Consider the following 27,826-nt stretch of genomic DNA (forward strand, 5'->3'; position numbering starts at 1 on the left):
AGGTTTTTATGCCTCTTGTCTTTTATATTTATTGTCCTCTTTTATCTTAGAATATTTTCATTGCTGTGTTGTTATTCTCTTTTTATGACATCTAGAGAGGTGATTTCATGAGGCAGCACATGAATATAATTCATAAGCTGAATAATAGATGAAAGTACTCAGACCAGGACTAGACGAAGGAAACAGAAGAGGCCATCAAGGATGCACACAAATCATAGAAGTGTAGAGTTGGAAGGGACCCCAAGAGTTATCTAGTCCAACCACCTGCAATGCAGGAATCTTTTGCCCATTGTGGAACTCGAACCCACAACTCTAAGGGTCTCGTGCTCTACCAACTGAGCTTCCCTGCTGCTTCCCTGCAGGACTGAACTAAAAATAGGCAGGTTTCTCTCCACTGTGAGAATAGGATGCTGTAGATGGTACTTATCTCCGAGTAGGTTGGCTAAGATTTATAAGACAGAATCAGATAAGTGTTGAAAGTGTGAAGAAGTAGAGGGAACATTCCTCCACATGTGGTGGACATGTAAAAAGGTAAAAGGGAATTGGGAAATGATTTATAATGAATTGAAAAAAGGTTTAAAATTACTTATCCAAAGAAACTACAATCCTTTTTGTTGGGGATAACCCAGACTGAAATTCCCAGGTATCAGAAAAGGTTATTGATTTACGTAACAACTGCAGCCTGGGTTTTGTTAGCCACAAAATGGAAAGTGAGCAAGGTCCCAACTAAAGAGGATTGACAAATTAAGTTGACAGAATATGCACAACTTGCCAACTTAACATATAGACTAAGAGATCAAGAAGAACATATATTTTTTTAATAGATATTTTATTAAGTTTTCGAGATCAAGAAGAACATATGTTTAGAGAAGATTGGAAAACATTTATTGAATATATGGAAAGCCACTGTATGTCTCTGAAAACGCTGGCAGCATTCAGATATATTCAACAGAGTAAATAATTTTTGATGGATGTAAAAGTGGAAAATTGATTTGAATGGTTAGTAAAATACGCAGGTGTCAGGGGTTCAGGAGCAGAGACGCAGAGAAGGGAGGAAGCAGAGAGCGAGGGGGAGGAATCCGAAGGGAAAATGAGTGATGATGACGACCCGAGATCTCCAAGCCTAAGCAGTGAGTCAGAGGACTCCCAAAAGGGAGCCCCAGTGAGCAGAGCAAGGGGGGGATCCGGGGGGACACCCCAGGAGGAAGGGAACAGAGGAGATTCAGAGAGCAGCAGCTGGAAGTCGGGACCCACGCTCATAACTGAGGGCGGCAGCAGCTGGAAGTCGGGACCCACGCTCAAGACTGAGAGCAGCAGGGAGGAAGGTAGCCAGGCATCGGGTTCCGGAGGCTGTCAGCAGGAGGGAGGGCACGAGTCAGGGGTGGTCACGCCCTCCTCAGAGAGCGAGGCAACGGTTAAGAGGAAAGTAGAGAGTTGGGCGCGCGCGCCAAGTTCAAATGCAGCGGAAGCTGGAGCAGTAAGCAGCCCGGAGAGTGAGCCAGGTCCTAAAGCCCGCCGCAAGGAGGCAGAAGGATCAGGGGGGTCAGCGTCAGAGGAGAGTAGAAGGGAGGAGGCCCAGGGGGGCAGAAGGACCCAGAGACGTAGGGAGAGGCGAAGGAGGTGGAGCAAGGCTAGGGTATTAAGCTGGTGTGCAAGAGGCGGGGACTCAGACGGGTCTTCGCCGACCTAGGGCAGAAGGTGTAGAGCTGCACGCTGCAGTTCGGAAATGAAACCTGTAACCTAATAAAGACTCTTATAAAGTGAACGCTGGCGGACTTGGTCCTATGTGAGCTGGGACTGGGTGGCAGCTCTGACAGTAAGACCCGTCTCTTAAAAGCTTCGGACACCTGATATCTCGCAGCGGAGAGAGAGGCAGCTGGAGGAGGGGATCGGTGTTTGGGAGCAAGCTCACGACGGTTAGCAGAGATGACGGAAGCAGAGAAAGTTGCAGCGCTGCAACAGGCAGTTACCCAATTGAACGCGGAGGTACTGGCATCCAAGAAGAGGGAGGAGGATGCGGCAGCCGCCTACAGAGATCTCCACGCCAGGTTTGAAGCATGGGTTAAACACGGGCAGCCAGGACCCAGACCGGAGGGGGTTGGGTTGGCACGGAGAGCAGGAGGGCTTGTGGCTCACTTCGATGGGAATTTACAACAGTACCCCAATTTTCGAGCAGACGTAATGTGCGCACTGCAACTGCTGGCAAAAGACTTTAGAGATGAGGAAGAGAAAGTGGGGTTCATACTATCCCATTTGCATGGGGATGCTAAAGCGTGGCTACGCAATTTGTGGAGGGATAAAGATCCGGCGCTTCAGAATGCAGATGCCTTTATCAAAGCGATGGATGCGTGTTTTTTGTCTACTATTGATGTGGATCTTGCCCGACGGGAGATTCATGGACTGAAACAAGGGAGGGCAAGCGTCCGGCAGTACCACGCCCGCTTTTTTGCGCTGGTCAGTGCCTTAGAGTGGGACCGGGATTCGCCCCCTGTCAGAGACCTGTTCTGGGAGGGTCTAAGCTCAGCGGTCAAGGATGAAATTGCAAGGGGGGAGAGGCCCCGAAGCACGCAGGAGGTGGTCCAAAGGGCGCTGACTGTGGGGGTGAGGCTGGAAGAACGTCCCTGGTGCAGAGATGAAGGACGTGGAGGGCGCGAAGCAACGAGAAGTTTCTCTTTCGTTCCAAGAGAAGCAGCGCGTGCGCAATCCACACCTCCGCCAGGAGGGGGAGGGGAACCGATGGAGGTTGGAGGTGCAAGGGCTCAGTCAGCAGCCAGAGCCCAAGCACCGACAGCAGTGAAAGCGAAGCCTCCTAGAGGGAACAGGAAGTGTTACATCTGCGAGGATCCAGGCCATTTGGCGAAAGAGTGTCCCCGGAGGCTCCACAAGCACACTGCAGCCTCGGCAATGGTGACTGCAGCAACGCAGCAAGGAGAACCACAGCAGGGAAACGACGATGTCTGGCTGGAGACAGAGGCACTGGGGCCCAGCCAGACGCATCAGTGAAGCAGTCCCCAGCGATCTTGCAACCCACGGACCCCCTCCCACCCAAACCAGTAGTGCAGCTCACAGCATCTCTCCAGCTACCCGATGGCGTCACTATCGAAGTGCCGCTTTCTGTGGATTCTGGAAGCAACGCAGACTTTATAGCGCAGGATTTTGTGGAGCAGCACGCTATACAGCTACTGCCTGCCACTCTGCCCCTGCAAGTCGTCACAGTGGATGGCAGAGAGTTGCTAGGGGGGCAGGTGGTGAAGCAAACGCCACCGATGGTGATGCGCCTTGGCAACCACAGGGAAGTCATCAGTTTTAATGTCACCCAACTGTCGGACACGCCCATTGTGTTGGGCATGAGTTGGCTGGACAGGCACAGTCCGACACTGGCTTGGTACCAGAGACAGCTGATCTTCGGCTCCTCTTATTGCGCAGAACACTGCATCCTGCCCAGACAGGAGGGAGAGGAGGAGGAATCACAACTGCAGTTGGGAACGTTGCAAGCAGTCCCCCACAAATACGCGGACTTTTTGGAGGTCTTCTGCGAGAAAGAGGCTGACAAGCTACCACCGCACAGGCAATATGACTGCAAGATTGACCTCCTACCAGGGGCGACGCTGCCGAAAGGGAAGCTGTATTCCATGTCTGAGGACGAATTACAGGAACTCAAACAGTTCATAGATCACAATTTGCAGCGCGGTTTCATCCGGGAGTCCAGGGCAGTAGGGGGCAGTCCTGTTTTCTTCGTGAAGAAGAAGGACACGCCCCAGAAAAGACTGGTGGTGGATTTTCGCCTCTTAAACAAGATGACCAAGCCTTCTGATTTCCCCATGCCCAGGATTGACGACCTGCTAGCGACGGTGCGCAAGGGACGCGTGTTCACCAAGTTGGACCTGCGAGGTGCGTACAATCTCATCCGCATGAGGGAGGGCGATGAGTGGAAGACAGCCATGTTCACGCCTCTGGGCACCTACGAATACAGAGTGATGCCGTTTGGATTGCAAAACGGTTCTCACTGTTTCCAAGCTTTCATGCATCATGTGTTGGCGGGACTCCTTTACAAGAAGTGCGTCTGCTTTCTGGATGACATCCTGATATTCTCCGACTCGCAGCAAGCCCATGACCAAGATGTTCGGGAGGTGCTGAAGAGGCTGCAGCAGCATAGACTGTACGCCAAACTGGAGAAGTGCCAGTTCGACACGACGGAGGTGGATTTCTTGGGTTACAAGTTGTCGGACAAGGGGCTAGCCATGGACAGCGCCAAGGTTCGTGCGGTGTTGGATTGGAAGAGCCCGCGCAATCGGAAGGAGGTCCAGCGGTTTGTCGGCTTCGCCAACTTCTATCGCAAGTTTATCAAGGGGTTCGCGATGCAGACGGCGGCCATTACGGACACGCTAAGCTCCAAGAAAAAGAAATTCATCTGGACGGAGCAGGCGGAGCAGTCCTTTCAGGCACTCAAGCGTCTCTTCGCGTCGGAAGAGCAACTGCTGCATATCGACCCCAGCAAACCGATGCGGGTAGAGACAGACGCGTCCGATAGAGCAGTGGGAGCTGTCCTGCTGCAAAGGGACCCACAGGGGGTCTGGAGGCCGGGAGCGTTCTACTCCAGAAAGCTCAGCAAGTCGGAGCAGAACTACACCATCTGGGACAGGGAGTTGCTGGCCATTCATGCAGCTTTCAAGGCGTGGAGGCACTTCCTGATCGGCGCCAAGCACACGGTGCAGGTCTGCACGGATCACAAGAATCTGGAGCACTGGCGCACGGCTCAGTTCCTGAACCAGAGGCAGATACGTTGGGCGGAGTTCTTTGCTGACTTCAATTTCCGAATAGAGTACGTCCCAGGCGACACCAACGTCATGGCGGATGCACTGTCCCGCAAACCGCAATACCTCGAAGAGGCGAAGCCAGCGGCAGCCATGCACATCTTCGCGCCAACAGCGTGGGCGTGCGCTTCAGCCACAGTAGACCTGGATGCGGTGCGGCGGGCGTTGCAGGACGACTCCTTCGCGCGGGCGAAGATGGCAGAGGTGCACGAGGGCACGGCGAAGGGCGACGAGTTCCAGATACGAGACGGCTTGCTCTTACGTAAAGGGGCCATCTACGTGCCGGGAGACGAACTTCGCGCCAGGGTACTGCAGCAGCTGCACGACGCACCCACGGCCGGGCACTTTGGCACGGAAAAAACGGTGGAATTAGTCGCAAGGGACTTTTGGTGGCCCAGACTGAGAGGGGAAGTCGCGGACTACGTTGCGAGGTGCGACACCTGCCAGAGGGCCAAACCGGTGCACAAACCACCGGCGGGACTGCTGGAACCGCTGCAAACGCCGTTTGAACCGTGGGAGAGAGTGGCCCTGGACTTTGTTACGGATCTACCCAGCTCGAGAGGCAAGACAGCTGTACTAGTGGTGGTGGACTTGTTCACCAAGATGGCACATTTCATTCCGTGTGCGAAGGTGGCCACGGCGGAACAAACCGCCAAACTGTTCATAGTTCACGTGTTCAAAGTGCATGGTCTGCCGCGGTCTATCCTGTCCGACCGCGGGCGCCAGTTCGTCTCGAATTTCTGGCAGAAGCTGATGAGTTTTCTAAATGTCAAGGTCGATCTGGCATCAGCAAGACACCCGCAGACCAACGGGCAAGCAGAGAGGGTCAATGCCATCATGCAGCAGTACCTGAGATGCTATGCCAATCAACAACCTGCGACCTGGGTGGATTACCTGCCGCTCGCCGAGTTCGCTTACAACAACACGAAGCACGTGTCCACAGGGGTGACGCCGTTCTTCGCCAACAATGGGAGGAATCCCAGAACCTTCCCGGGACGGGAGAGAGTGGGGGACGGAGAACCACAGACGGCGGACGCGTTCGCGTCAGAGTTGCAGGCGGTACACGATCAACTCAGACGGCAGCTGGAGCTAGCTAAGCACGCCTACAAGGTGCAAGCTGACAAGCACAGGCGGGTTGGCGAAGAGATCCAAGTGGGAGACTGGGTCTGGTTGGCAGCCCAAGCAGTGCCGACCAGGTCACTAGCCAAGAAGAAGTTGGGGCACAAGCAAATTGGTCCGTACCAAGTCGAAGCACAGATCAACCCGGTAGCCTTCCGACTGGCGCTGCCGGAGGGTTCCAGAATGCATCCGGTGTTCCACAGGTCGGTGCTCACTCCCTACAAGGCACCTCACAGATTCCAGGAGCCAGGGACGGCACCGAGTCCGTTCCGGGAGCGGACGGAGACGCGAGGGGTGACGCAGCAAGACCCCATCAACGAGGTCACGGAGATTTTGGACTCCAGATGGGGAGAAGAGGGAGTCGAATACCTCCTAGCCAGAGAGGGCACCCGGGCCAGCGCCAATAGCTGGGTGCCAGACTACGCTTTGGAGGAACCCCTGCTCAAGGACGAGTTTCATGCCCTTTTCCCACACAGACCCATGCCAGCGAGCTTCTTCGACGACTGGCTGTTCACGCCCACACTTTCTTCCAGCACGTTCCATGGATTCGACTCGGACGGGGAACCCGCACTGAGCACCCGTTCCCCAGAAGGATCGCCGGCGGGTTCGGCGTCAGACACCTCGTATTGGTGGGACGATCGACCGGAGGAGCAATGGCGCCGGAAGTGGCTGGAGATGCCAGGTCGAGCGACCGACGCAGAGACTGACATGGACGTGTTCGGGGAGGACCTTGGGTTCGAGCACGGCGGTACAGAGATGGAAGCGGAACAGGTCAACGTCGGCGACCGCGAGGAGGAAGACTCGGAGGTCTTCAGTTGGCGGCCAACCACGGGGAGCGAACTGTATCCGGCATTCCCTCCCGTGATGATGGAGCACCCAGCACCCACACCTGAAAGCGGGGAGGGGGGAAGGGGGGGCTTCGAGGGGGGGATGGATGTCAGGGGTTCAGGAGCAGAGACGCAGAGAAGGGAGGAAGCAGAGAGCGAGGGGGAGGAATCCGAAGGGAAAATGAGTGATGATGACGACCCGAGATCTCCAAGCCTAAGCAGTGAGTCAGAGGACTCCCAAAAGGGAGCCCCAGTGAGCAGAGCAAGGGGGGGATCCGGGGGGACACCCCAGGAGGAAGGGAACAGAGGAGATTCAGAGAGCAGCAGCTGGAAGTCGGGACCCACGCTCATAACTGAGGGCGGCAGCAGCTGGAAGTCGGGACCCACGCTCAAGACTGAGAGCAGCAGGGAGGAAGGTAGCCAGGCATCGGGTTCCGGAGGCTGTCAGCAGGAGGGAGGGCACGAGTCAGGGGTGGTCACGCCCTCCTCAGAGAGCGAGGCAACGGTTAAGAGGAAAGTAGAGAGTTGGGCGCGCGCGCCAAGTTCAAATGCAGCGGAAGCTGGAGCAGTAAGCAGCCCGGAGAGTGAGCCAGGTCCTAAAGCCCGCCGCAAGGAGGCAGAAGGATCAGGGGGGTCAGCGTCAGAGGAGAGTAGAAGGGAGGAGGCCCAGGGGGGCAGAAGGACCCAGAGACGTAGGGAGAGGCGAAGGAGGTGGAGCAAGGCTAGGGTATTAAGCTGGTGTGCAAGAGGCGGGGACTCAGACGGGTCTTCGCCGACCTAGGGCAGAAGGTGTAGAGCTGCACGCTGCAGTTCGGAAATGAAACCTGTAACCTAATAAAGACTCTTATAAAGTGAACGCTGGCGGACTTGGTCCTATGTGAGCTGGGACTGGGTGGCAGCTCTGACAGCAGGGATGTGAAATGAAGCATGGGAAGAGAAGAAGGGAAGTCATTAGATACGTTAAGGTATGTAAAACGTTTGTTTGAAATTGCAAAAGAGGAAACTTAATTAAAATTATTATATATGTATAAAAGAAAGATCAAGGAAGAAAAAAGAACAGGAGAAAGAACAGGATGCTGGAGTAGATGGGTCATTGGCCTAATCCAGCGGGGCTGCTCCTATGTTCTTATGGAAACCACAGGAGGCGAGAGTGTTCCTTTTGGGCTCAAATCCTGTTTCCGAGTTTTCTATTGGGGCATCTGGTTCGCCATTGTGAGAACAATGCACTAGACTGCTTGGATGTCAAATCCAACTCAATGGTGTAACGTTGGAAAATGTCAATCACTTCTTCTGCCTGGGCAGGTATCTTTCCACAAGGGCCAACATTGATGCCGAAATCCAGCATCGCCTGAGCTCTGAGAATGCGGCTTTCTCCCAACTGAAGCGCAGAGTGTTTGAGGAACAGGACATTTGCAGGGAAACCAAAATGCTTGTTTAGAAAGCTGTTGTATGACTAACTTTACTATATGCTTGTGAAACATGGACCACTTATAAACACCATCTCCAACTCCTCGAAAGATTCCATCAATGGTGTCTCCGAAAAAATTTACACGTCACTTGGGAAGATAGGCGAACTAATTCCAGTGTACTGGAAGAAGCAAAGACCACCAGTGTGGAAGCAATCATTCTTCAACATCAACTTCGTTGGACTGGTCATGTGCAGATGCCTGCTGATCATCTTCCAAAGCAACTACTCTATTCCGAACTTAACAAAAGAGATTTAAAGACTGTCTCAAGGCAGATCTTAATATATGTAGTATAAACGCCAACAAATGGGAAACACTTGCCTGCTAACGCTCCAATTGGAGAACAGCCTCTACCAAAGGTGTCATGGGCTTTGAAGACACTCGAACTCAGGTTGCAAGGGAGACACATGCTAAGAGGAAGGCATGCATGGCAAATCCACACCATGATCAACTCCTGTCCGGAAACCAATGTACCCACTATGGAAGGACGTGTGGATCCAGAACTGGCCTCCACAGTCACTTATGGACCCACTGTGAAAACCGTGTTCATGAAAGACAATCTTACTCAGCTACGAGGGATTGCCAAAGAAGAAGAAAGAAGAAGATTGGGGCATCTGGCTTGCCACTGTGAGAACAATATGCCAGACTGCTTGGATGTCAACCTTGCCCACCCAAATGTTTGTGCCCCTGGTCATTGTGAAAGGGTTTGTGCCTCCCATATCTGGTGGGAGAAACCTTGATGTTTTCCAGACCCAGGGATTACTTTTCATGCTCATTCCACCTGATTGTGGAAAATGAGCATCCCAAAAGCAATTAAGCAGCACCTTTTGAACTAAGAGTGCATCTGGGGAAGAGGGAAATGCTTAATGCTACAGTGGGTGGGATCTCTGCACACCAAGCCCCTCATCCACCATTAACCAGGTATGAGAGAAGGCAGAAAGTTCGAATCCCATTACCCGAAGCAACAGTGAGGTTGGGTTTCTTCTCCTTTGAGTGCTGCAGCAGTGTGGTATGAAAACAAAGCGATTGCCTGGTTCTTTTGTCCCAGAAACAAAATCTCAGCAGAATGCACCTCCTTTGTGTAAAGTTCCCTCCTCGAGGCCTTCAGAGACCCAGGGGGTTCCTGATCAATGCTGCTTTGTTAGCAGGAACCTAATATGAGAGTCAGATGTCAGATCATGTGGAAGAAAGTACAGAGAGCCAAGTGTCACCTATGATGGTGGTGGATAAATGAAGGACCTTGCCAACAAAGGTCTGTATAGTTCAAGCTCTGGTTTTCCCAGTAGTGATGTATGGAAGTGAGAGCTGGACCATAAAGAAGGCTGATCGCCGAAGAATGGATGCTTTTTAATTCTGGTGCTGGAGGAGACTCTTGAGAGTCCCATGGACTGCAAGAAGATCAAACCTCTCCATTCTGAAGGAAATCAGCCCTGAGTGCTCACGGGAAGGACAGATCCTGAAGTTGAGGCTCCAAGACTTTGGCCACCTCATGAGAAGAGAAGACTCCCTGGAAAAGACCCTGATGTTGGGAAAGATGGAGGGCACAAGGAGAAGGGGACGACAGAGGACGAGATGGTGGGGCAGTGTTCTCGCAGCCACCAGCATGAGTTTGACCAAACTGTGGGAGGCAGTGGAAGACAGGAGGGCCTGGCGTGCTCTGGTTCAGGGGGTCACGAAGAGGCGGACATGACTAAATGACTCAACAACAACAGCAAATACAGGAAAGAGTGCAGGGAAAGTGCCTTCCTGATCTCAATAGGCAGGGGGTTCCAATGATCACCGCTTTTTTGCAAATGTGGAACGAGTATTATGTGGCAGCACTGGTTCTGCAGATTGGAGCGGTCAAGTGGGCATGTATTGGGTCAGAATATCTCGTAGGTAAACTGGTCACAAGCTGCTTAATAGTAACACGTCAAACTAGCAAATCGGTGGCCAGTGCAGATCTCTGAGCACAGATGTTATAAGCTGATGTGTTCTTGCTCCTGGCAGCAATCTGCACTAATCCAGTGTGGTGAGAGTCAGTGTGGTGTAGTGGTTAAGAGCGGTGGACTCGTAATCTGGGGAGCCGGGTTCGCGTCTCCGCTCCTCCACATGCAGCTGCTGGGTGACCTTGGGCCAGTCACACTTCTTTGAAGTCTCTCAGCCCCACTCACCTCACAGAGTGTTTGTTGTGGGGGAGGAAGGGAAAGGAGAATGTTAGCCGCTTTGAGACTCCTGAAGGGGAGTGAAAGGCGGGATATCAAATCCAAACTCTTCTTTTTCTTCTTCTAATCGTAGCTTCCAGATCAAGCTCAAGGGAAACCCCACATAGGGCGAGTTGCAATTATGCAGTCTTGAATTAACCAGCCCCATAACTACTGTGGCCAAGCAATACCAGCCCAGAAACAGTTGTAGCTGTCGTACCAATTAGCACTTGGTACGAGTCGCTTTCATCACCCTTTATTATTATTATTATTATTTCCTTTATTGCAGAAAAAAGAAGAAAAAACATACAATATATAAACAATACAAAACACAACATTAACACATTAAACAATACAAAAGCAAAAACAATTCAAAAAACACACATCATACCATCTCAATATCCTCCCTTTCATTCCCTTGTTTCATCGACCTCCTCTCACCTCCCTTTTTGTATTCCATTTCTATTAATTGTTTCAGCAAATCCTTTCCATCTTTCTCTATTTTCTGTCATATGATTATCTTAACATATTTTAACCTTAAAGGTAAAGGTAAAGGTACCCCTGCCCGAACGGGCCAGTCTTGACAGACTCTGGGGTTTGTGCGCCCATCTCACATCTATTGGCCGGGGGCCAGCGCTGTCCGGAGACACTTCCGGGTCACGTGGCCAGCGTGACAACGCTGCTCTGGCGAGCCAGAGCCGCACACGGAACGCCGTTTACCTTCCCGCTGGTAAGCGGTACCTATTTATCTACTTGCCCCCGGGGGTGCTTTCGAACTGCTAGGTTGGCAGGCGCTGGGACCGAGCAGCGGGAGCGCACCCCGCCGCGGGGATTCGAACCGCCGACCTTTCGATCGGCAAGCCCTAGGCGCTGAGGCTTTAGCCCACAGCGCCACCCGCGTCCCTTTAACCTTATTTTCCATTAAATCTATAATGCTTATTTATGCTTAATTCCTTAAAACATTTCTACTAAAGCCATATAATTTCCTTCCAACATTTTTCTAACATTCATTAATTTTACATTATTTTAAACTTTTTCCAATAATCTTCCACCGTCTCTTCTCCCTGGTCTCAGATTCTGCCAGTCATTTCCGTCAATTCCATATAGTCCATCAACCTGGTGATCTTCTGTCCGAGGCTCTTAACTCTTTTCCAAGTCCCTTCTGCGAGTCTTCTTCATGTTTATACATGTATTTTACTTTGTCTTCTCCTGATCTTGTTCTTATTTTCCTTCCTTTGATGCTGAAAAGTAAATCTCGAGGAAATTCCCGCCTAGCAATATTTTTATTCCTTCTCAACAAATCAGCCAAATCTCCATAGTTGAAACTAAAATTCACAAGGTATTTCCAGTCGTATTTCAAAGTTCCTCCAAGTCTAGCAGTCCCCACAACTCCAGTCTCCTCCTGACCCAAGTCCAAGTCCCAAAAGTCAATAAATCCCTGCATGAAGGGATCTATCCAACTTTCCTTCTCCAATCCAAGCGGGGCTCCAATCCTCAAAGTCTGGCTTTCTCTAGATTCAGTCATAAAAGGCATCTACTTATAGTCATCAAATTGCATCTGTGAGGCTGGGGCTCTAACAACTTTCTCCCCCGCCTTCTCCTCAATTTGCCATGTCAAGGTAGATCCCTGTATCGATTCCTGAATTGTTTCTGTATTAATATTCACTTTTTGTCCCAAATTATCACTTTTTGTTCCAAGTCATCCGTCTTCCTATGGAGCTGTTCCAGTGAGTCATTAATCTTGCATAATGCAACTACTAAGGTTTCTTCTGTCAACATTCTTAACAGTCCAAGGTCAATCCCAGATTCTCACGGTCTTGTCTTACAGCTGGAAATTCCCCACTCAACTCATGTAACAATTTCAGTGGCTTCCTCTAGGGGGAAACAATTTCTATTTGTATCAATCCTTTTAAGCACAATTCAAACAATAGAGTTAGTTTCAATTTTCAATTACATTTACTCCTTTTTTAACGCAGAAGGAGACAATGGAAACAATGTATTTCTCTTCTTTAACTTACTGTCAACAAATGATCTATTCACAGTCAATGAGCATATCTAAAACTTCAGTCCTACTAGCAGCCCGTTTCCAGGTTCAGAGCGGTGGTAATTTGACTTTCTTCACTCTCTCCTGCAGGCTTACGCGGTCTAAGAAGAATTCCCCCCTCTCCTCCTGCTTCCAAGGGGGGGTTGATGATTTTAGCCGATGGAAGTTTAATCCTTTATAAAAAGCTTTCCAAGACTTTAGCTTGCAGCCTTTTTGCTCCAGTCTATTTACAAAAGGGGAAGGCGGACTTCCTGTTTGAAACCTCCCCGTTTCGGTACCAAATTAAGACGTTTAAAAATCCAATTTTCTGTTCTACTCACGGGTAGTTGTTTTAAAATCGAATTGTCCACAGGAAAAAGTCAGCGCTCTCCGGCAACAGCAATGTGGCTTCACTCCGTGAAAGAAGCAGTCAATTCGAAGCACCGCGCCACTCACCCCACGTCGCTCCGGATCCCCAAAACCGGGTTTCCCCGCGAGTAGGGGAGGCGCAAAAGGTGCCAGCCGAATCCCACGTTCACAGGCTTCTCCCGCCTGTGATTTTTTGTGGGTCCCCGCCTTCGCCGTGGCAGTCAGACCCTAATTTCCACGAAGCGAGTTCCTCCCGGTCAGAAGAATTCAGCCATTACCGGAGGCGCTAACCCGGGAGTCCCCCCCCCACTTCCTTGTTTTTTGTCCATCCCCCCCCGTTACATATCAAGAGAAATTTTTGCTTTTATAATTTCCTTGTTATTCGAGATTCAGTCTAAATCTGTCAGGAGATTTGCACTGTCACAGTACTTTTTAAGATATCCATTAAATATTGTCCAATCTTTACTCACTTTCTGGTTTGAGTTTATTCTTGTTCTCCCCGTCATTTTTGCAAGTTCCATATATTCTGTCATCTCTGCTTGCTGGTCAATTTTTCTTGCACACTTTTCACTTGTGCATGCGTTACGTGACACAGGTACTGCGTTGCAAAATGGGCAGAAGCATGGTTTTTCTTGCTCCGGAGTTTGCATTTCATTTTTGAAAAGTCCAAACTATCGTATTTTTTGCTCTATAAGACGCACTTTTTCCTTCCTAAAAAGTAAGGGGGAATGTGTGTGCGTCTTATGGAGCGAATGCAGGCTGCGCAGCTATCCCAGAAGCCAGAACAGCAAGAGGGATTGCTGCTTTCACTGCGCAGCGATCCCTCTTGCTGTTCTGGCTTCTGAGATTCAGAATATTTTTCTTCTTGTTTTCCTCCTCCAAAAACTAGGTGCGTCTTGTGGTCTGGTGCGTCTTATAGAGCGAAAAATACGGTAGGTTGGTTCTCCTTTAAATGGAAACTCAATCAAATTCCACCTGTTTCCCTAAACAAAAATAAAAATAAAATCATAACACTGCGATAGAAGACAAATAATAAAGACCAGATTTCCCCGGGGGATGACTCAGTGCTCTACCTGCACAGCCATTTGAATTCCTGGGAGGTCCACAAAAATAACCACCTGAGTGGCTTTCCAGCTGCTGCTGCCTGAAGCAATTCACCCCAAGTACCTCTGCTCCCATGTGCCAGACTGAACAGACTTACAGGTTGCTACAGAAAATCTCAGGAGGCCTCTTCAGACTCTACCTTTTAAGAATCGCTTGACAGGAAGTTCTCCCAGAGAAGAATGCCGAGGACATTCTGCAGCATTTATGTGCCTCATTATCCTCCTCAAGTCCATTTTTTTTATGGGATCTATGAATCTTGCACAGGAATCCTGCCAGAAGGAATATGTTCTTCGTGCTGCAAAAGCAAATAAAAAAAAGTGTGAAATGACAAATAGAAATGAGAATGCGTGAAAAACACCCGCGGCTAATGAAGATTGCCATTTTCTTTGTAGACTCCAAATTAATTGGGAAGTACAGGAATAACCGAATCACTTGAAAGATGGTTGCAAAGAAAGGTATTTAATTTTATAATTTTAAAAAAAATGTGGGCAGAAAGTTCCACCAGGCAGCTTGGAGATCTAATTTTGAAAAGACTGTTTAAAACAAGGTTCAAGAAGGTGTTCTGTTGTGGCTCAGATTAGCAGTTGTGGAAATGCAATTTCCACATGTTTTAATTTCTTTCCATTTTTTAATTAATTTTTATTGATTTTAACATATAAATTATGTTACTTATCACTTATACAATCTTTTTAGACTCCCATCAGCACCTCTGATGATCCACCGTTTTAACCACTTCTTATGCATTTCTTAACTTTATATTGCCTTTACATCTCTTAACAAATCATCCTTCCCCTTCTCCATTTTTTCAATACTTCCAATAATACTCCTCACAAAACCCCTTGCAACCTACAAACGTCGTCTGATCTTCACAAATACTTTTCAAATAGTCCGTAAATTTACTCCAGTCTTCCGTGAATTTCTGGTCCCGCTGGTTTCGAATCCTTCCTGTTAGTTTATCTAGTTCTGCATAGTCCATTAACTTCATCCTCCATTGTTCAATTGTCGGTAATTCTTCTTGCTTCCATTTTTGGGCCAGTAATATTCTTGCTGCTGTTATTGCATATAAAAAGAACTTACATTCCTTTCTATTTATATGCCCAGTAAAAATGCTTCTGGTTTCTTTATGAATGTATATTTCAACATTTTTTTCATTCCATTATATATCATCTCCCAGAAGCATTTCACCTTTTTACATTCCCACCACATGTGATAAAATGTTCCCTCTTTTTCTTTACATTTCCAACATTTATTACTGACTTTATGCATTTTCGCTAACTTGACAGGTGTAATATACCATCTATACATCATTTTCATCACATTTTCTTTTAGGGCATTGCATGCAGTAAATTTTAAACCTTCTTTCCATATTTTTACCCAATCACTCAGTTGTATATTATACCCAAAATCTTTGGCCCAGTGAATCATATGTTTTAATTTCTTTCCAAGCAGGAAGGATGGATGCTCAGACTTGCCTCACCTTTTACCGCTATTACGCCTTCACACATTGATTTCCCCCTTTCCCAAGCCAGACCTGTGATTGTTTTGCTTGTTAATCACAAACAGCATTTAATGACGGAGAGCTCCCTGTTCCCAGACGCTTCCTTAGCGGGTACCTGGAAAGTGAGGTTAATGAAAGCCGTACATTCACTCGCCCCCTTGGTTCAGGAGTGAGACCTCAAATGCCGCTAGCATTCCTGGCAAAATGGAGCTGTAAATCTTTGCTAACCTTTGCTGGCAAGGATGCAGGGATTCAGGCGAGGGGGAAACCAGGAGGGCCGCTGGCTGCCTAGTGCTTTGTGTTCGAATTGTTGGCATCGCTTGCACCGTCGGCAAGAGCAACGAATGCTACTTGTCCAGAAAACTGTAGTTTATTCAGGAATTCAGGATTGCATCTAAAGAGTCTGCAAGGGCATTTGCATTAGACTAACACCACCCCCATCATTCTGCCCGGACACTGAGGTCCAGCTCCCAGGCCCTTCAGGTGGTTCCCTCACTGTGAGAAGCCAAGTTACAGGGAACCAGGCAGAGGGCCTTCTCAGTGGTGGCACCGGCCCTGTGGAATGCCCTCCCACCTGATGTCAAAGAGAAAAACAACTACCAGACTTTTAGAAGACATCTGAAGGCAGCCCTGTTTAGGGAAGCTTTTAATGTTTGACAGACTATTGTATTTTAATATTCTGTTGAAAGCCACCCAGAGTGGCTGGGGAAACCAAGCCAGATGGGCGGGGTATAAATAATAAATTATTATTGAAATATACTTGGAGTCGAGTGTGGATTTATTGCTCTTTATTCAGCTCATAGTAGTGAGGAATGGAAGTTCCCCCGAAATGTCTGCTTTATATACATTATTTACACAATGGGTCCCACGTGATTGGCTAATTCCGGGATTCTCCTGTAGGCCAATCAGGTTACGGATTCACTTCCACCTAGAGTTGGATTGGGTGGCTCATGTGGACCAATCAGACTGCTGCAATTTGGATCCTATTCAACTCAGTACATAACAATTATTATTGGCAAATATATGTCACCTTAACTGTTCAACGTCTGCCCAACCACCTTCTGAAACCACCGGAGGGGAGAAGGCTTGAATCCTGCTAATGGGTTTCCCCGAAGAGGCATTGGGTTTGCATTTGTGAGAACTGGACTTGATGTACCACTGGCCTGATCCTGAAGCCTCGCCTTCTGTTCTCTCTCCCTGTATCTTCTGACCTTCTGAAGGGGCCTTTTGAAATTGAGGGGTGCAATGCTGTATTTCTAGCGGCAATTCAGTAATAATAATAATAATAATAATAATAATAATAATAATACAGTGGTGCCCCGCAAGACGAATGCCTCGCAAGACGGAAAACTCGCTAGACGAAAGAGTTTTCCGTTTTGGAGGTGCTTCGCAAAACGAATCTCCTATGGGCTTGCTTCGCAAGACGACAATGTCTTGCGAGTTCCTGCGGGGTTCCCCCCCCCTTTTTCTAAGCTGCTAAGCCGCTTATCAGCTGATCTGATCAGCAGATAAGCCACTAAAAGCCGCTAATAGCGCTAATCCGCTAATCCTTCAATGGGCTTGCTTCGCAAGACGAAAAAACCGCTAGACGAAGAGAATCACAGAACAGATTCTTTTCGTCTTGTGAGGCACCACTGTAGTAATAATAAATTATTTATACCCCACCCATCTGGTTGGGTTTCAGCAGAATTAAAAGAACAATAAAACATTTCTGGCTCTCAACAGAATTAAAAGCACAATAAAACATTAAAAACTTCCCTAAACAGGGCTGTCTTCAGATGTCTTCTAAAAGTCAGTTGTTTATTTCCTTGACATCTGATGGGAGCGCATTCCACAGGGCAGGTGCCACCACCGAGAAGGCCCTCTGCCTGGTTCCTTGTAGCTTCACTTCTCGCAGGGAGGGAACCACCACAAGGCCCTCGGAGCTGGACCCCTGTGTCCAGGGTGGAGATGCTCCTTCAGATATACTGGACCAAGGCTGTTTAGGGCTTTCAAGGTCAGCACCAACACTTTGAATTGTGCTCGGAAATGTATTGGGAGCCAATGTAGGTCTTTCAAGACCGGTGTTATGTGGTCTCGGCGGCCGCTCCCAGTTACCAGTCTAGCTGCCGCGTTCTGGATTAGTTGTAGTTTCTGGGTCACCTTCAAAGGTAGCCCCACGTGGAGCGCATTTCAGTAGTCCTAGTGGGAGATAACCAGAGCATGCACCACTCTGGTGAGACAGTCCATGGGCAGATAGGGTCTCAGCCTGCGTACCAGATGGAGCTGATAAACAGCTGCCCTGAACATAGAATTGACCTGCGCCTCCATGGACAGCTGTGAGTCCAAAATGACTCCCAGGCTGCGCACCTGGTCCTTCCGGGGCACAGTTACCCCATTCAGGACCAGGGAGTCCCCCACACCTGCCCACCTCCTGTCCCCCCAAAACGGTACTTCCACCCATTGCTCCTTACTGCCTTTGCTCTTTCAAAGACTCCCCTCCCAGGGCTGCCTTTCTGCCCTACATTTAACCAGGAGCAGGAAAACACAAGCTCTGCTGTGTTGTTCTTAAAATATTAATATGCACTCGCCCCTTTAGCTTTCTTTTTCCTTTCGGAAGGAAAACCATGTCTAAGAAACCCAGAGAGATCGCACTGCGCAGAGGGGATAATTTGGAGCGAAGGCGAACTGCATGCTTTTAAATTTTAAAAAGGATCAGATATTTATGGGAGGAAGGAAAACATCTGAAGTTCCATTAAGTTACAAAAAAAAGATGATTTAGCATGAGGCCGGAACCAGTACAGAGAGAATGGACATGAACAGGTCAGGTGTCCTTCCTTGATATTGCTGACAAGTGTGTAAGCCAATGTAAGTTTTCAATAGTGGGATTGGTCCCTACTCACAAGTCCAGGGGTCTGCAACCCGCGGCTCCGGAGCCGCATGTGGCTCTTTAACACCTTTGCCGCGGCTCCGGGGCAGATACTAGCGAGGGGAGGAGGCGCATTGTGCGCCCCAACACTCCCCACTGTGGCGGGCGCTGTACTGGCTGTGACGTCGCATGGGGGCGGTGCGTGTGTTAGTTGCACACCGTCCCGACGTCACCTTCCCACCCGCTCACCCGCCCGCTACATTGTAAGGGGCATGTACGCTGGTCACTGCATTGAAAGGGGGCATGTACGCTGTTTTGAAGGAGAGTGAAGAACACACACCAAAAAAAGGGTAACTTGTTAATTTAACGTTTATTTCTATGAGAAGGAGTAATTCTGAGGGGTCAAACAAAGAAATAATCAAAAAGTGACAAAAAAGTTATTTTTATAATGACGAGTTTTGCAGCTCCCAGTTTTTTTCCCTTCAGAAACGGGTCCAAGTGGCTCTTTTTGTCTTAAAGGTTGCAGACCCCTGCACAAGTCGATAGTCAATAGTAACCAAAACTAAACCCTTTAAAAATTAGGCAAGGAACCAACTGGTATATAATACTGTTTTATAATTTATTATTGTTTTATAATGTATGGTAATTTAGAATCTAGATGTATTTTCATGTAATGTTTGATACTTCCAGCTGATGACGGTGAATACATCAAAAGAGGGCCCCGTCCTGGTTTTTGATCCATAATTGATTTCTGACTTCTGCTCAATGATTGAAACTAGTCTCCATCTGCAAGCCGATAAATTATAAGGATCAACATTATTGTGGAGTGAAAAAGAGAAAATCTTTGTAACAAATTATTGTGTTATACATATCTTTATGAGTTTGCGTTTGTAATCTCTGTTAGAGTTTGTAATCTCTACTTGAGTTTGTAATTCTTTTCAGAAATACTTTTAAATGGATTAGTTTTTGTTACTATTGACTATCGACTTGTGAGTAGGGACCACTCCCACTATTGAAACTTACATTAGCCTGAGTTCTTGGTGTGCCTTTTTCTTGGTATATTTAATAACAGGAATTCCAACTTATTTGACAACTGTGTAGGGCCACAGCTGAGGGGAAGATATTCTAACACAATGTCCCCACTTTGGAAGAATGTGTGGATCCGGAATTGGCCTCCACAGTCACTTACGGACTCATTGTTAAAACTGTGTTTATGGAAGACAATCTTACTGGGCTACGAGTGATCGAAGAAGAAGAGGAGGAAGAAGAATAAGATGATGATGTTGAAGAAGAAGAAGAAGGTGATGATGAAGAAGATGATGATGATGAAGAAGAAGATGAAGAAGAGGAAGAGGAAGAAGAAGAAGAGGAAGAGAAAGAAGAAGAAGAGGAAGAAGAAGAAGAAGAGGAAGAATAAGAATAAGATGATGATGTTGAAGAAGAAGAAGATGATGATGAAGAAGAAGAAGAATAAGAGGAAGAAGAATAAGATGATGATGTTGAAGAAGAAGATGAAGAAGAAGAGGAAGAAGAGGAAGAAGAAGAAGAGGAAGAAGAAGAAGGGCTGGGCATCTGGGGTAGCCAGTGTAAGAACAGGATGCGGGACTAGATGGGATCCTTTGGGCCTGATCCAGCACCTTACGTCCTCATATTCTCTTTGCAGACATGTTGAACCACTGCTTATATCTAACTAGAACATCTCTACTGGTAAAGTAGGTATTGCTTCTCCCTCTTCGCAGCCAAAGGCCGAGGTTGCCCAGAGGTGTTGTCTCTTGCCTGACTGTATAAACTTAGGTTCATCTAATCCAAATGCCATTGATTTTCTAATTTGCAGTGTGGAACAGCTCTTTGAAGGCTCCTGGGTGCTCTTTTTCAGCCTCATGGACCTGAGGAGAAGAGAGTATGGTGTACACACCTGCCTGGGAATCGTAGGGCTCTAAATCTCAGGTTCTCCATTATGGAGGTTCAGTGTCCTGGAATTCTACTCAATATTGATCCAAAGTAAATTCCAGCACAGGGATGCAGGTGGCGCTGTAGTCTAAACTACTGAGCCTACGGTTTGCAGATCAGAAGGTCGGTGGTTCGAATCTGCGCAACGGAGTGAGCTCCCATTGCTCTGTCCCAGCTCCTGCCAACCTAGCAGTTCGAAAGCACACCAGTGCAAGTAGATAAATAGGTACCACTGCAACGGGAAGATAAACGGCATTTCCATGCTCTCTGGCACTTGCCATGGTCCTCCGTGCACCAGTAACTGTTTAGTCTTGCTGGCCACATGACCCGGAAAGTTGTCTGTGGACAGACATCGGCTCCCTCGGACTTTGATTGGACTTAACAGTACAGGGGTCCTTCGGCTCTCGCACATGCGCAGAAGCGCCAAATCGTGTCACACGTGTGCACAAACGTGGCGCTGTGGGTTGCGAACATGCCTTCCGCACGGATCACGTTCGCAACCCGAGGTTCTACTTTACTTGTTTTCTCTGAAGGAATAACCCAAACATCAGGAACCTGCTTCTTGTTTCTTTCACACAGAGAAGCTTCCAGAAGCCTCTTGAATAAATTAGAATAGGAAAGGTCTCTACACATCAGATCAATACTTTCTGCACTAAGAAATGCAAACTGACTTTCCAGCCCTTGGGGTGTGAGGTCAGCAGGCCACCATAAGCTGCAGTTAAAACAACAGGTTTTAATAACAAAAACTCCTTTTACACTAAATTTGTTGTTGTTGTTTAGTCGTGTCTGCCTCTTCGTGACCCCCTGGACCAGAGGACGCCAGGAACTCCTGTCTTCCACTGCCTCCCGCAGTTTGGTCAAACTCATGCTGGTAGCTTCGAGAACACTGTCCCACCATCTCGTTCTCTCTCCTTGTGCCCTCCATCTTTCCCAACATCAGGGTCTTTTCCAGGGAGTCTTCTCTTCTCATGAGGTGGCCAAAGTCTTGGAGCCTCAGCTTCAGGATCTGTCCTTCCAGTGAGCACTCAGGGCTGATTTCCTTCAGAATGGAGAGGTTGGATCTTCTTGCAGTCCATGGGACTCTCCAGAGTCTCCTCCAGCACTAGAATTCAAAAGCATCCATTCTTCGGCCATCAGCCTTCTTGATGGTCCAGCTCTCACTTCCATACATCACTACTTATTAAAACCTAGCAAAAGTTATTTTGCGTTTCTTGATTGCGTGGTCTCCCCAGCACGCCTTCTGCAGCGCAACTAATCTGCAAAATAACCAACACTGAGGTTTGTCTGGCCCACCCCATCAGAAGGGGAATGTGGGGGTGTCTGAGTCCGCCATCGCTATGAGGATCCTCACAGCCTTTTCTTGTTGCTTCCTAGGCTCATCGGGACGTTCCAGATGGTCTTGCAGAAGGTGGTGGAGGAAGGGCAGCTGGAGGTGACGGACACCTTGATCGATGATAACAATGCTTCCATCCGGGTAAATGTGGTCAAGTGATGCATGAAGTGACCTGGGACCCTCAGGATGTGTCCGAAAATTGAAGGTGCTTTGGGTGGGTGGGGGGACGCGAGTGGTGCTGTGGGTTAAACCACAGAGCCTAGGGCTTGCTGATCAGAAGGTCGGCAGTTCGAATCCCTGCAACAGGGTGAGCTCCCATTGCTCGGTCCCTGCTCCTGCCAACCTAGCAGTTCAAAAGCACAAAGTGCAAGTAGATAAATAGGTACCGCTCCGGTGGGAAGGTAAATGGCGTTTCCGTGTTCTGCTCTGGTTCGCCAGACGTGGCTTAGTCATGCTGGCCACATGACCCGGAAGCTGTAATCTGGCTCTCAGAAGACCCTATTGAATTTCAACAGGGACAAATGTGAGGTTCTGCACTTAGATAATGATGATGATGATGATAATGATAATTAATAATAATTGTACCCCACCCATCTGACTGAGTTTCTCCAGCTGCACAAATATAGGACCCAAAACAATAGATTCAAATTCCAAGGAATGAGATTTTGACTAAACATTCGGCAGAACAATCTGACAGAGGGCCTTCTCGGTGGTGGAGCCCATGCTGTAGAACGACCTCTCATCAGATGTCAAAGAAATAAACAACTAGAATCATATCTCGGGTTACAGATGCTTCAGGTTGCGTTTTTTTGGGTTACGAACCTGTCGAAACCCAGAAGTACTGGAACGGGTTACTTCCGGGTTGCGGGTGTCGCGCATGGGTATAAGCGCTAAATTGCACTTTGCGCATGCGCAGAAGCACTTAATCGCAACCCGTGCATGCGCAGATGCACCACTTTGGGTTGCGAACATGCCTCCTGCACGGATCACGTTCGCAACCCGAGCATCCACTGTATTTGACGTTTAGAAGACATCTGAAGGCAGCCCTCTTTAGGGAAGTTTTTAATGACTGATGTTTGAATGTACCGGTATTTTTAATCACTTGTTGGAAGCTGCCCATAGTGGCTGGGGAAACCAAGCCAGATGGGTGGAATATAAGTAATAAATTATTATTGTTATTATTATTATTATTATTATTATTATTATTATTATTATTATTATTATTATTAATATGACAGTAAAACTTCCTTGAAAGGTGGTACATTCTCCTTCCTTGGAGGATTTTCAGCAGAGGTTGGGTATCCACCTGCCGGGGATTCTTTACCTGTGATTCTTGCATTGCAGGGGTTGGACTAGATGACTGCTGGAGTTCCCTTCCAGTTGTACAGTGCTATGTTTCTATGATTCTCTCGCCCTCTCGCTTTACAGTTATGGGTTGACATTTACCTCCTTCCCTCCCAGCTCTTTTCAGGCCTGCAGGCTGTTTCCTTCTGCCTCTTACAAGACGGTCTGTTGCTTTCAGGATGTGTTTGGAAAACAATGGGGGCTTTGCTTTTCAAGCTTTTCCTGAGAGCGCTTTCAAAGCCCTTTGAGGTTTTGTGAGCACTCCGAACCAATGCTTAGAAATTCCCTGGGCGCTTTCAAGGTGAACGGATAAGTGTTTATCTGCCCCCCCAACTTATCTCACGGTGAGACCATAGTTATTCATTTCCCAGAACGAATTTTTTCTTTTTCATTTTAAAGAATTGATACACTTGAGTGTAAGGGTGGGAAAAACAAGTTGCAAAGTGGTTTGCTAAAATAATAAAAAGGTCAGGGAAAACAGTTAAAAGCAGCTGTTTAAGACATTCAGAAATGATGAAAATCAGCAATAAGCTAAAGAAGAGGTTAACATTCTGCATATCTGGGTCGGCTTGCCTACACAAAAATGTTTTTAGCAGGTGTCAGAGTACAGCGAAAGTGCCTGTCTGATGTCTATATGCAGAGACAAGGCACTCTGTCCCCATTTGCAATGAAATAATGTCATTAGAAGCATTTATAATGAGCATCTTGGTAAAAAATATGAACGCCAGGAGCCTTAGAAAACTGTCAAGTCTTGGCCGCACTTACAAGTTTTCTGCTGTTTAAGCCATGATAATGTAGAGACCGCAGAAGACCACAGGATTTACACCAGCTTTGTGGGGAAATGTCACTTTGCCATGTATACAAAGTTTCTGTTGTGCACATCTTTAGTTTCTTTTGAAGAAGCACACACACAATTGCTGTGTGGGTCTTGCTGAGCTGCTGGAATAGCCTTGCGGCCCCTGGGTCCCTTGCCACATGAACTTTTTTTTCTGTGTCACATTGAGGGCTAGCGACTTGGTTCGAATGACGCACCTTGCGGTTCCCATCATTCAGTCATTCATTGCATTTATATCACACCATTTCCTCTGAGGGAGTTCAAGGTGGAGACCACGGTTCACCCCCTCCCCATTCAACGCCCACAACAACCCTGTGAGGTAGGTTAGGCGGAGAGGCAAGGCTGATTGAGGGATTTGAACCCTGATCTCTCCCAGTCTTGGCCCAGCTCTCTACTACCATGATACCGGCTCTCTCATTCCAACAACTGGGACTTTTAGCAAACGACCAGATTCAGATGTGTGGGGTATTTTTTTATTTATTTCTGTACAGCTGTACTGAAATGCCTGCGTTGCCCTATGCAGTAACCGTGGCAACCACACAAAAGAAGGGGAAAGCGCGTCAGGCACAATCCTCTTGGTTTTTCTGGTTTCCAATTTGTGGCACTGCTCAGGTGAGCTGCATCTAAGCTCGCCAGAGAAACCGAGGTTTCATTAGCTGTGGTTGGGGGACAGAGTGAAATGTTTTGCTGAGCAGCTAAATTGAATGGTGCTTGTCCACAAGACCCCAATATAACCCCCCAAAGTGGGTGAGACCTGTAGCCCCTACCCAAGACTTCTGTTTGCCCCCCACCCAGCATCAAGTCATATATATATTATATTCTAATTTACATTCCAAAATATTCATTTAAACAACCTTAAACCAACGACTTCTCCTCTTTCTGTGGTTCATTTTGCATACCACACATCCATGCATATTTTACATGAACTAAACCATTCGGTAATCCATTTACACCGTTGAATTTATCTTAATGCTACCAATGTTTTTAAATAAACACAATTTTTGCCCATATACTCAGTAAACATTTCCCAGTCTTCTTTAAACATGTCTTGTTCTCTCATTCTATATGTTAAGTCTGCAAGCTGTGCGTATTCCATCAATTTACCGTATTTTTCGCTCTATAACACGCACCCGACCATAACACGCACATAGTTTTTATAGGAGGAAAATCCGTAGGCATGCCACCCGTAGGCATTCCCTCCATAACACGCACAGACATTTCCCCTTACTTTTCAGGAGGAAAAAAGTGAGTGTTATGGTGCAAAAAATACGGTAAGTTGCCATTCTTCTTTGGTTAGGACCTTGCTCATTTTCCATTTTTGGGCTAACAGAACACGGGCTGCAGAACACAGTTGTAGCATACATAAATAACCTTTTTTGACACCTGGGAATCCCCCCCCCCACACAAAAAGGCTTCTGTTGTTGTTTTTTGAAAGTTAACTTTTAAACATCTTTTTCAATTCATTAGATATCATTTCCCAATACTCTTTTACCGATCGGGAAAGTCCTAGGCTCTGTGGTTTAACCCACAGCGCCACCCACGTCCCTGGTATGACTGTAGTCTCTCCCTATGTTCTTATGCCCCATATCTTGTGCCGTCAGCTACAGTAAGAGACAGCCAGTGCCTCTCCTGCCGAACGTCTCCTACTGAAAGTCCCTTCCTGTCCTTTTGCTAGAAGAGGCCAGCTCGGCGCCCCACTGCCCTGTCACTGAGCTACAGAAAGGTTGAGCAACTGGGGAGGAATGGGGCCTTCTCCCCGAGGCACTTATGGGGTGGGAATACTCCGTCTCGGGTCCAACTCGGGTGGTGCTTGCCGAAAGCTGCCTGGCCAAAACGAGACATGAGAAGGAAGAGGGAGGCAGGATGACACACAGACCAGTAAGTGCAGGGGTCAGCAAACTTTATCAGCAGGGGGCCGGTCCACTGTCCCTCAGACCTTGTGGGGGGCCGGACTATATTTTGAAGAAGAAGAAAATGAACTAATTCCTATGCCCCACAAATAACCCAGAGATGCATTTTAAATAAGAGGACACATTCTACTCGTGCACTGATTCCCGGACCGTCCACAGGCCGGATTTAGAAGGTGATTGGGCTGGATTTGGCCCCCGGGCCTTAGTTTGCCTACCCATGAGTAAGTGTGTTGTCGGTTCCTCTGTTGCAGACCAGCATCTCCCTTGAGATCAGGTACCAGGCCATGGATGGCACCGTCGGGGCTTGGAACGACAATGAGTTCTTGGAGAGTCCCAACGCGCCCTCGGAGGGAGACACCCATGAGATGGATGTCCTGCTGCCCCCGCAGCGGCAGTCTCCTAGCAAGACCAGCGCTGCAGAGAGGGCTCTCCGGAGGTAAGGAGACGCACCTTCTGAAATGCAGCTCGCAAGGCAGGGACCCTGTTAAGGAAAATAATTCTGGGGTGTGAGACTACTCAACAGCCCTGCTCTTTAGGGTGCAAGTCCACCGTGGGTCCATGTGGTCAGTAAAAGAAGGAAGTTCCAGCCAAGTAATTTGGAGCAAAACAGCGGTCAGTAGACCACAATCTTTATTGTTGCGCAACAGGTCCCCCAGGAGTAAGAACCAAAGGCGCCGACTCCATGGGGCTTGAGGGGGCTTGAGCCCCCTCAAAAAATTTTTTTGGGGGGCTGAGCCCCCCCAATAATCTCGGGCGCCCTTCCAGCAGAGCGCCGCCGCCGTCCCCCGCCTCCTCCCCACCTGCTCCCTCGCCAGCCAGCCAGCCAGCTGTGCCCCTTAGTTGGAGAGCCCCGGCCGTCCCCCGCGAGATTAGGGAATCCCCGGGGGCGGGGGCTCCTGCCTCGCTGCTTCGCAGCACCACCGCCACTCCCAAGGCACTGCCGGGGGGAATTTCCTTCCTCCTGGCGGTTTCAGTGGTTTAGGGCCGGAGCGGAGGGGGCTGGCCCTCTCTTCTCCGGCTAGCCCCACGTTTCCCGCATATCAGCTGTTCCGGAGCTGATTAATAGGCGCAGCACGCTCTCCCCTATTCGCTCACGAGGGGGCGACGCCACTTTATTTGCATATTCATGAGCTTATTTGCATATTCATGAGCTTATTTACATTTCACGAGCTTTCCCGGGCCCCCCCAATATTTTTTATAAGTCCGCGTCCCTGGTAAGAACTCCGAGCATGGGGTGACGTCTCTTAAAACTTCCCTCTTTCCCCCAGAGTACACTTTGAGCAGCATCATTGAGACATCATCAATGAGTTTAGGGCTTGCCGACCAGAAGTTCGGCGGTTCGAATCCCCGCGACGGGGTGAGCTCCCGTTCCTCGGTCCCTGCTCCTGCCAACCTAGCAGTTCGAAAGCACGTCAAAGTGCAAGTAGATAAATAGGGACCGCTCTGGTGGGAAGATAAACGGTGTTTCCGTGTGCTGCTCTGGTTTCACCAGAAGCAGCTTAATCATGCTGGCCACACGGCCTGGAAGCTGTACGCCGGCTTCCTCGGCCGAGATGAGCACCGCAACGCCAGAGTTGTCCATGACTGGACCTAACGGTCAAGGGTCCCTTTACCTATACAAGGGTTACACAAGTTCAACAATAGTTCCTTTTATCAGACACCTTTCCCAACACCTCTTAAGTCCCCATCACCCAAAGAACAATAAAATTCTTGACATCTCCTTGCCCTCAGGACTTGTCTGCAGTTGGGCTTTCAGAACACCTGACTTGCTCAACTCCCTCTGTGGATGTCTAGTGTTGGTCACTTCCTGGGCGGGGGGCCATGTCTGTGCTCTCACGCTTGGAGAATTATGGCGGGATGCCCTGTTCCTGCTGCCTATGGGACTTCCTGCTTCTTGGTTCATGGAGGGAGGTGGAGCCCCAATTCACCTTTCTCTAAGGGTTAAAATTGGAGCCCCAATTCACCTTTCTCTAAGGGTTAAAATGGCGTTGAAATGAGGAGAGTCAGTTAAAGTATGGATTTTCTATGAATTTATAAAGCCAGATGTCTCCCCTGAGCTGTCAAGTTGAAAGGATACATTCAGGCATAATATATGTAACATTCTAACAACTTTAAATATGTGCCCCCCCCCCCATGTAATTTCCGTAAAAACCCAAATGCCTGGTGCTGGGTGTTTGGGTTCACCGTCAACCAGTAGGACCTC

General features: G+C 48.4%; 1 protein-coding gene across 13 annotated transcripts in view; it reads left to right on the forward strand.

Moving 5' to 3' along the window:
- The window catches only part of OTOF (otoferlin), a 221,762-nt gene that overhangs the window by 62,475 nt on the left and 131,461 nt on the right, over positions 1 to 27,826 (forward strand). For 12 of the 13 annotated variants that reach the window (XM_082217194.1, XM_082217197.1, XM_082217190.1 and 9 more), the window contains exons 4-5: positions 21,576 to 21,675; positions 25,875 to 26,059. In XM_082217194.1, coding sequence (XP_082073320.1) covers positions 21,576 to 21,675; positions 25,875 to 26,059 — 285 coding nt within the window. Of the gene's footprint in view, positions 1 to 13,790; positions 14,361 to 21,575; positions 21,676 to 25,874; positions 26,060 to 27,826 lie in introns of those variants that run through there. The other variant, XM_082217193.1, reaches the window with a different exon arrangement.

Source organism: Podarcis vaucheri (assembly GCF_965113315.1).
Source record: "Podarcis vaucheri genome assembly, chromosome: 3".
NCBI classification, from domain to species: domain Eukaryota; kingdom Metazoa; phylum Chordata; class Lepidosauria; order Squamata; family Lacertidae; genus Podarcis; species Podarcis vaucheri.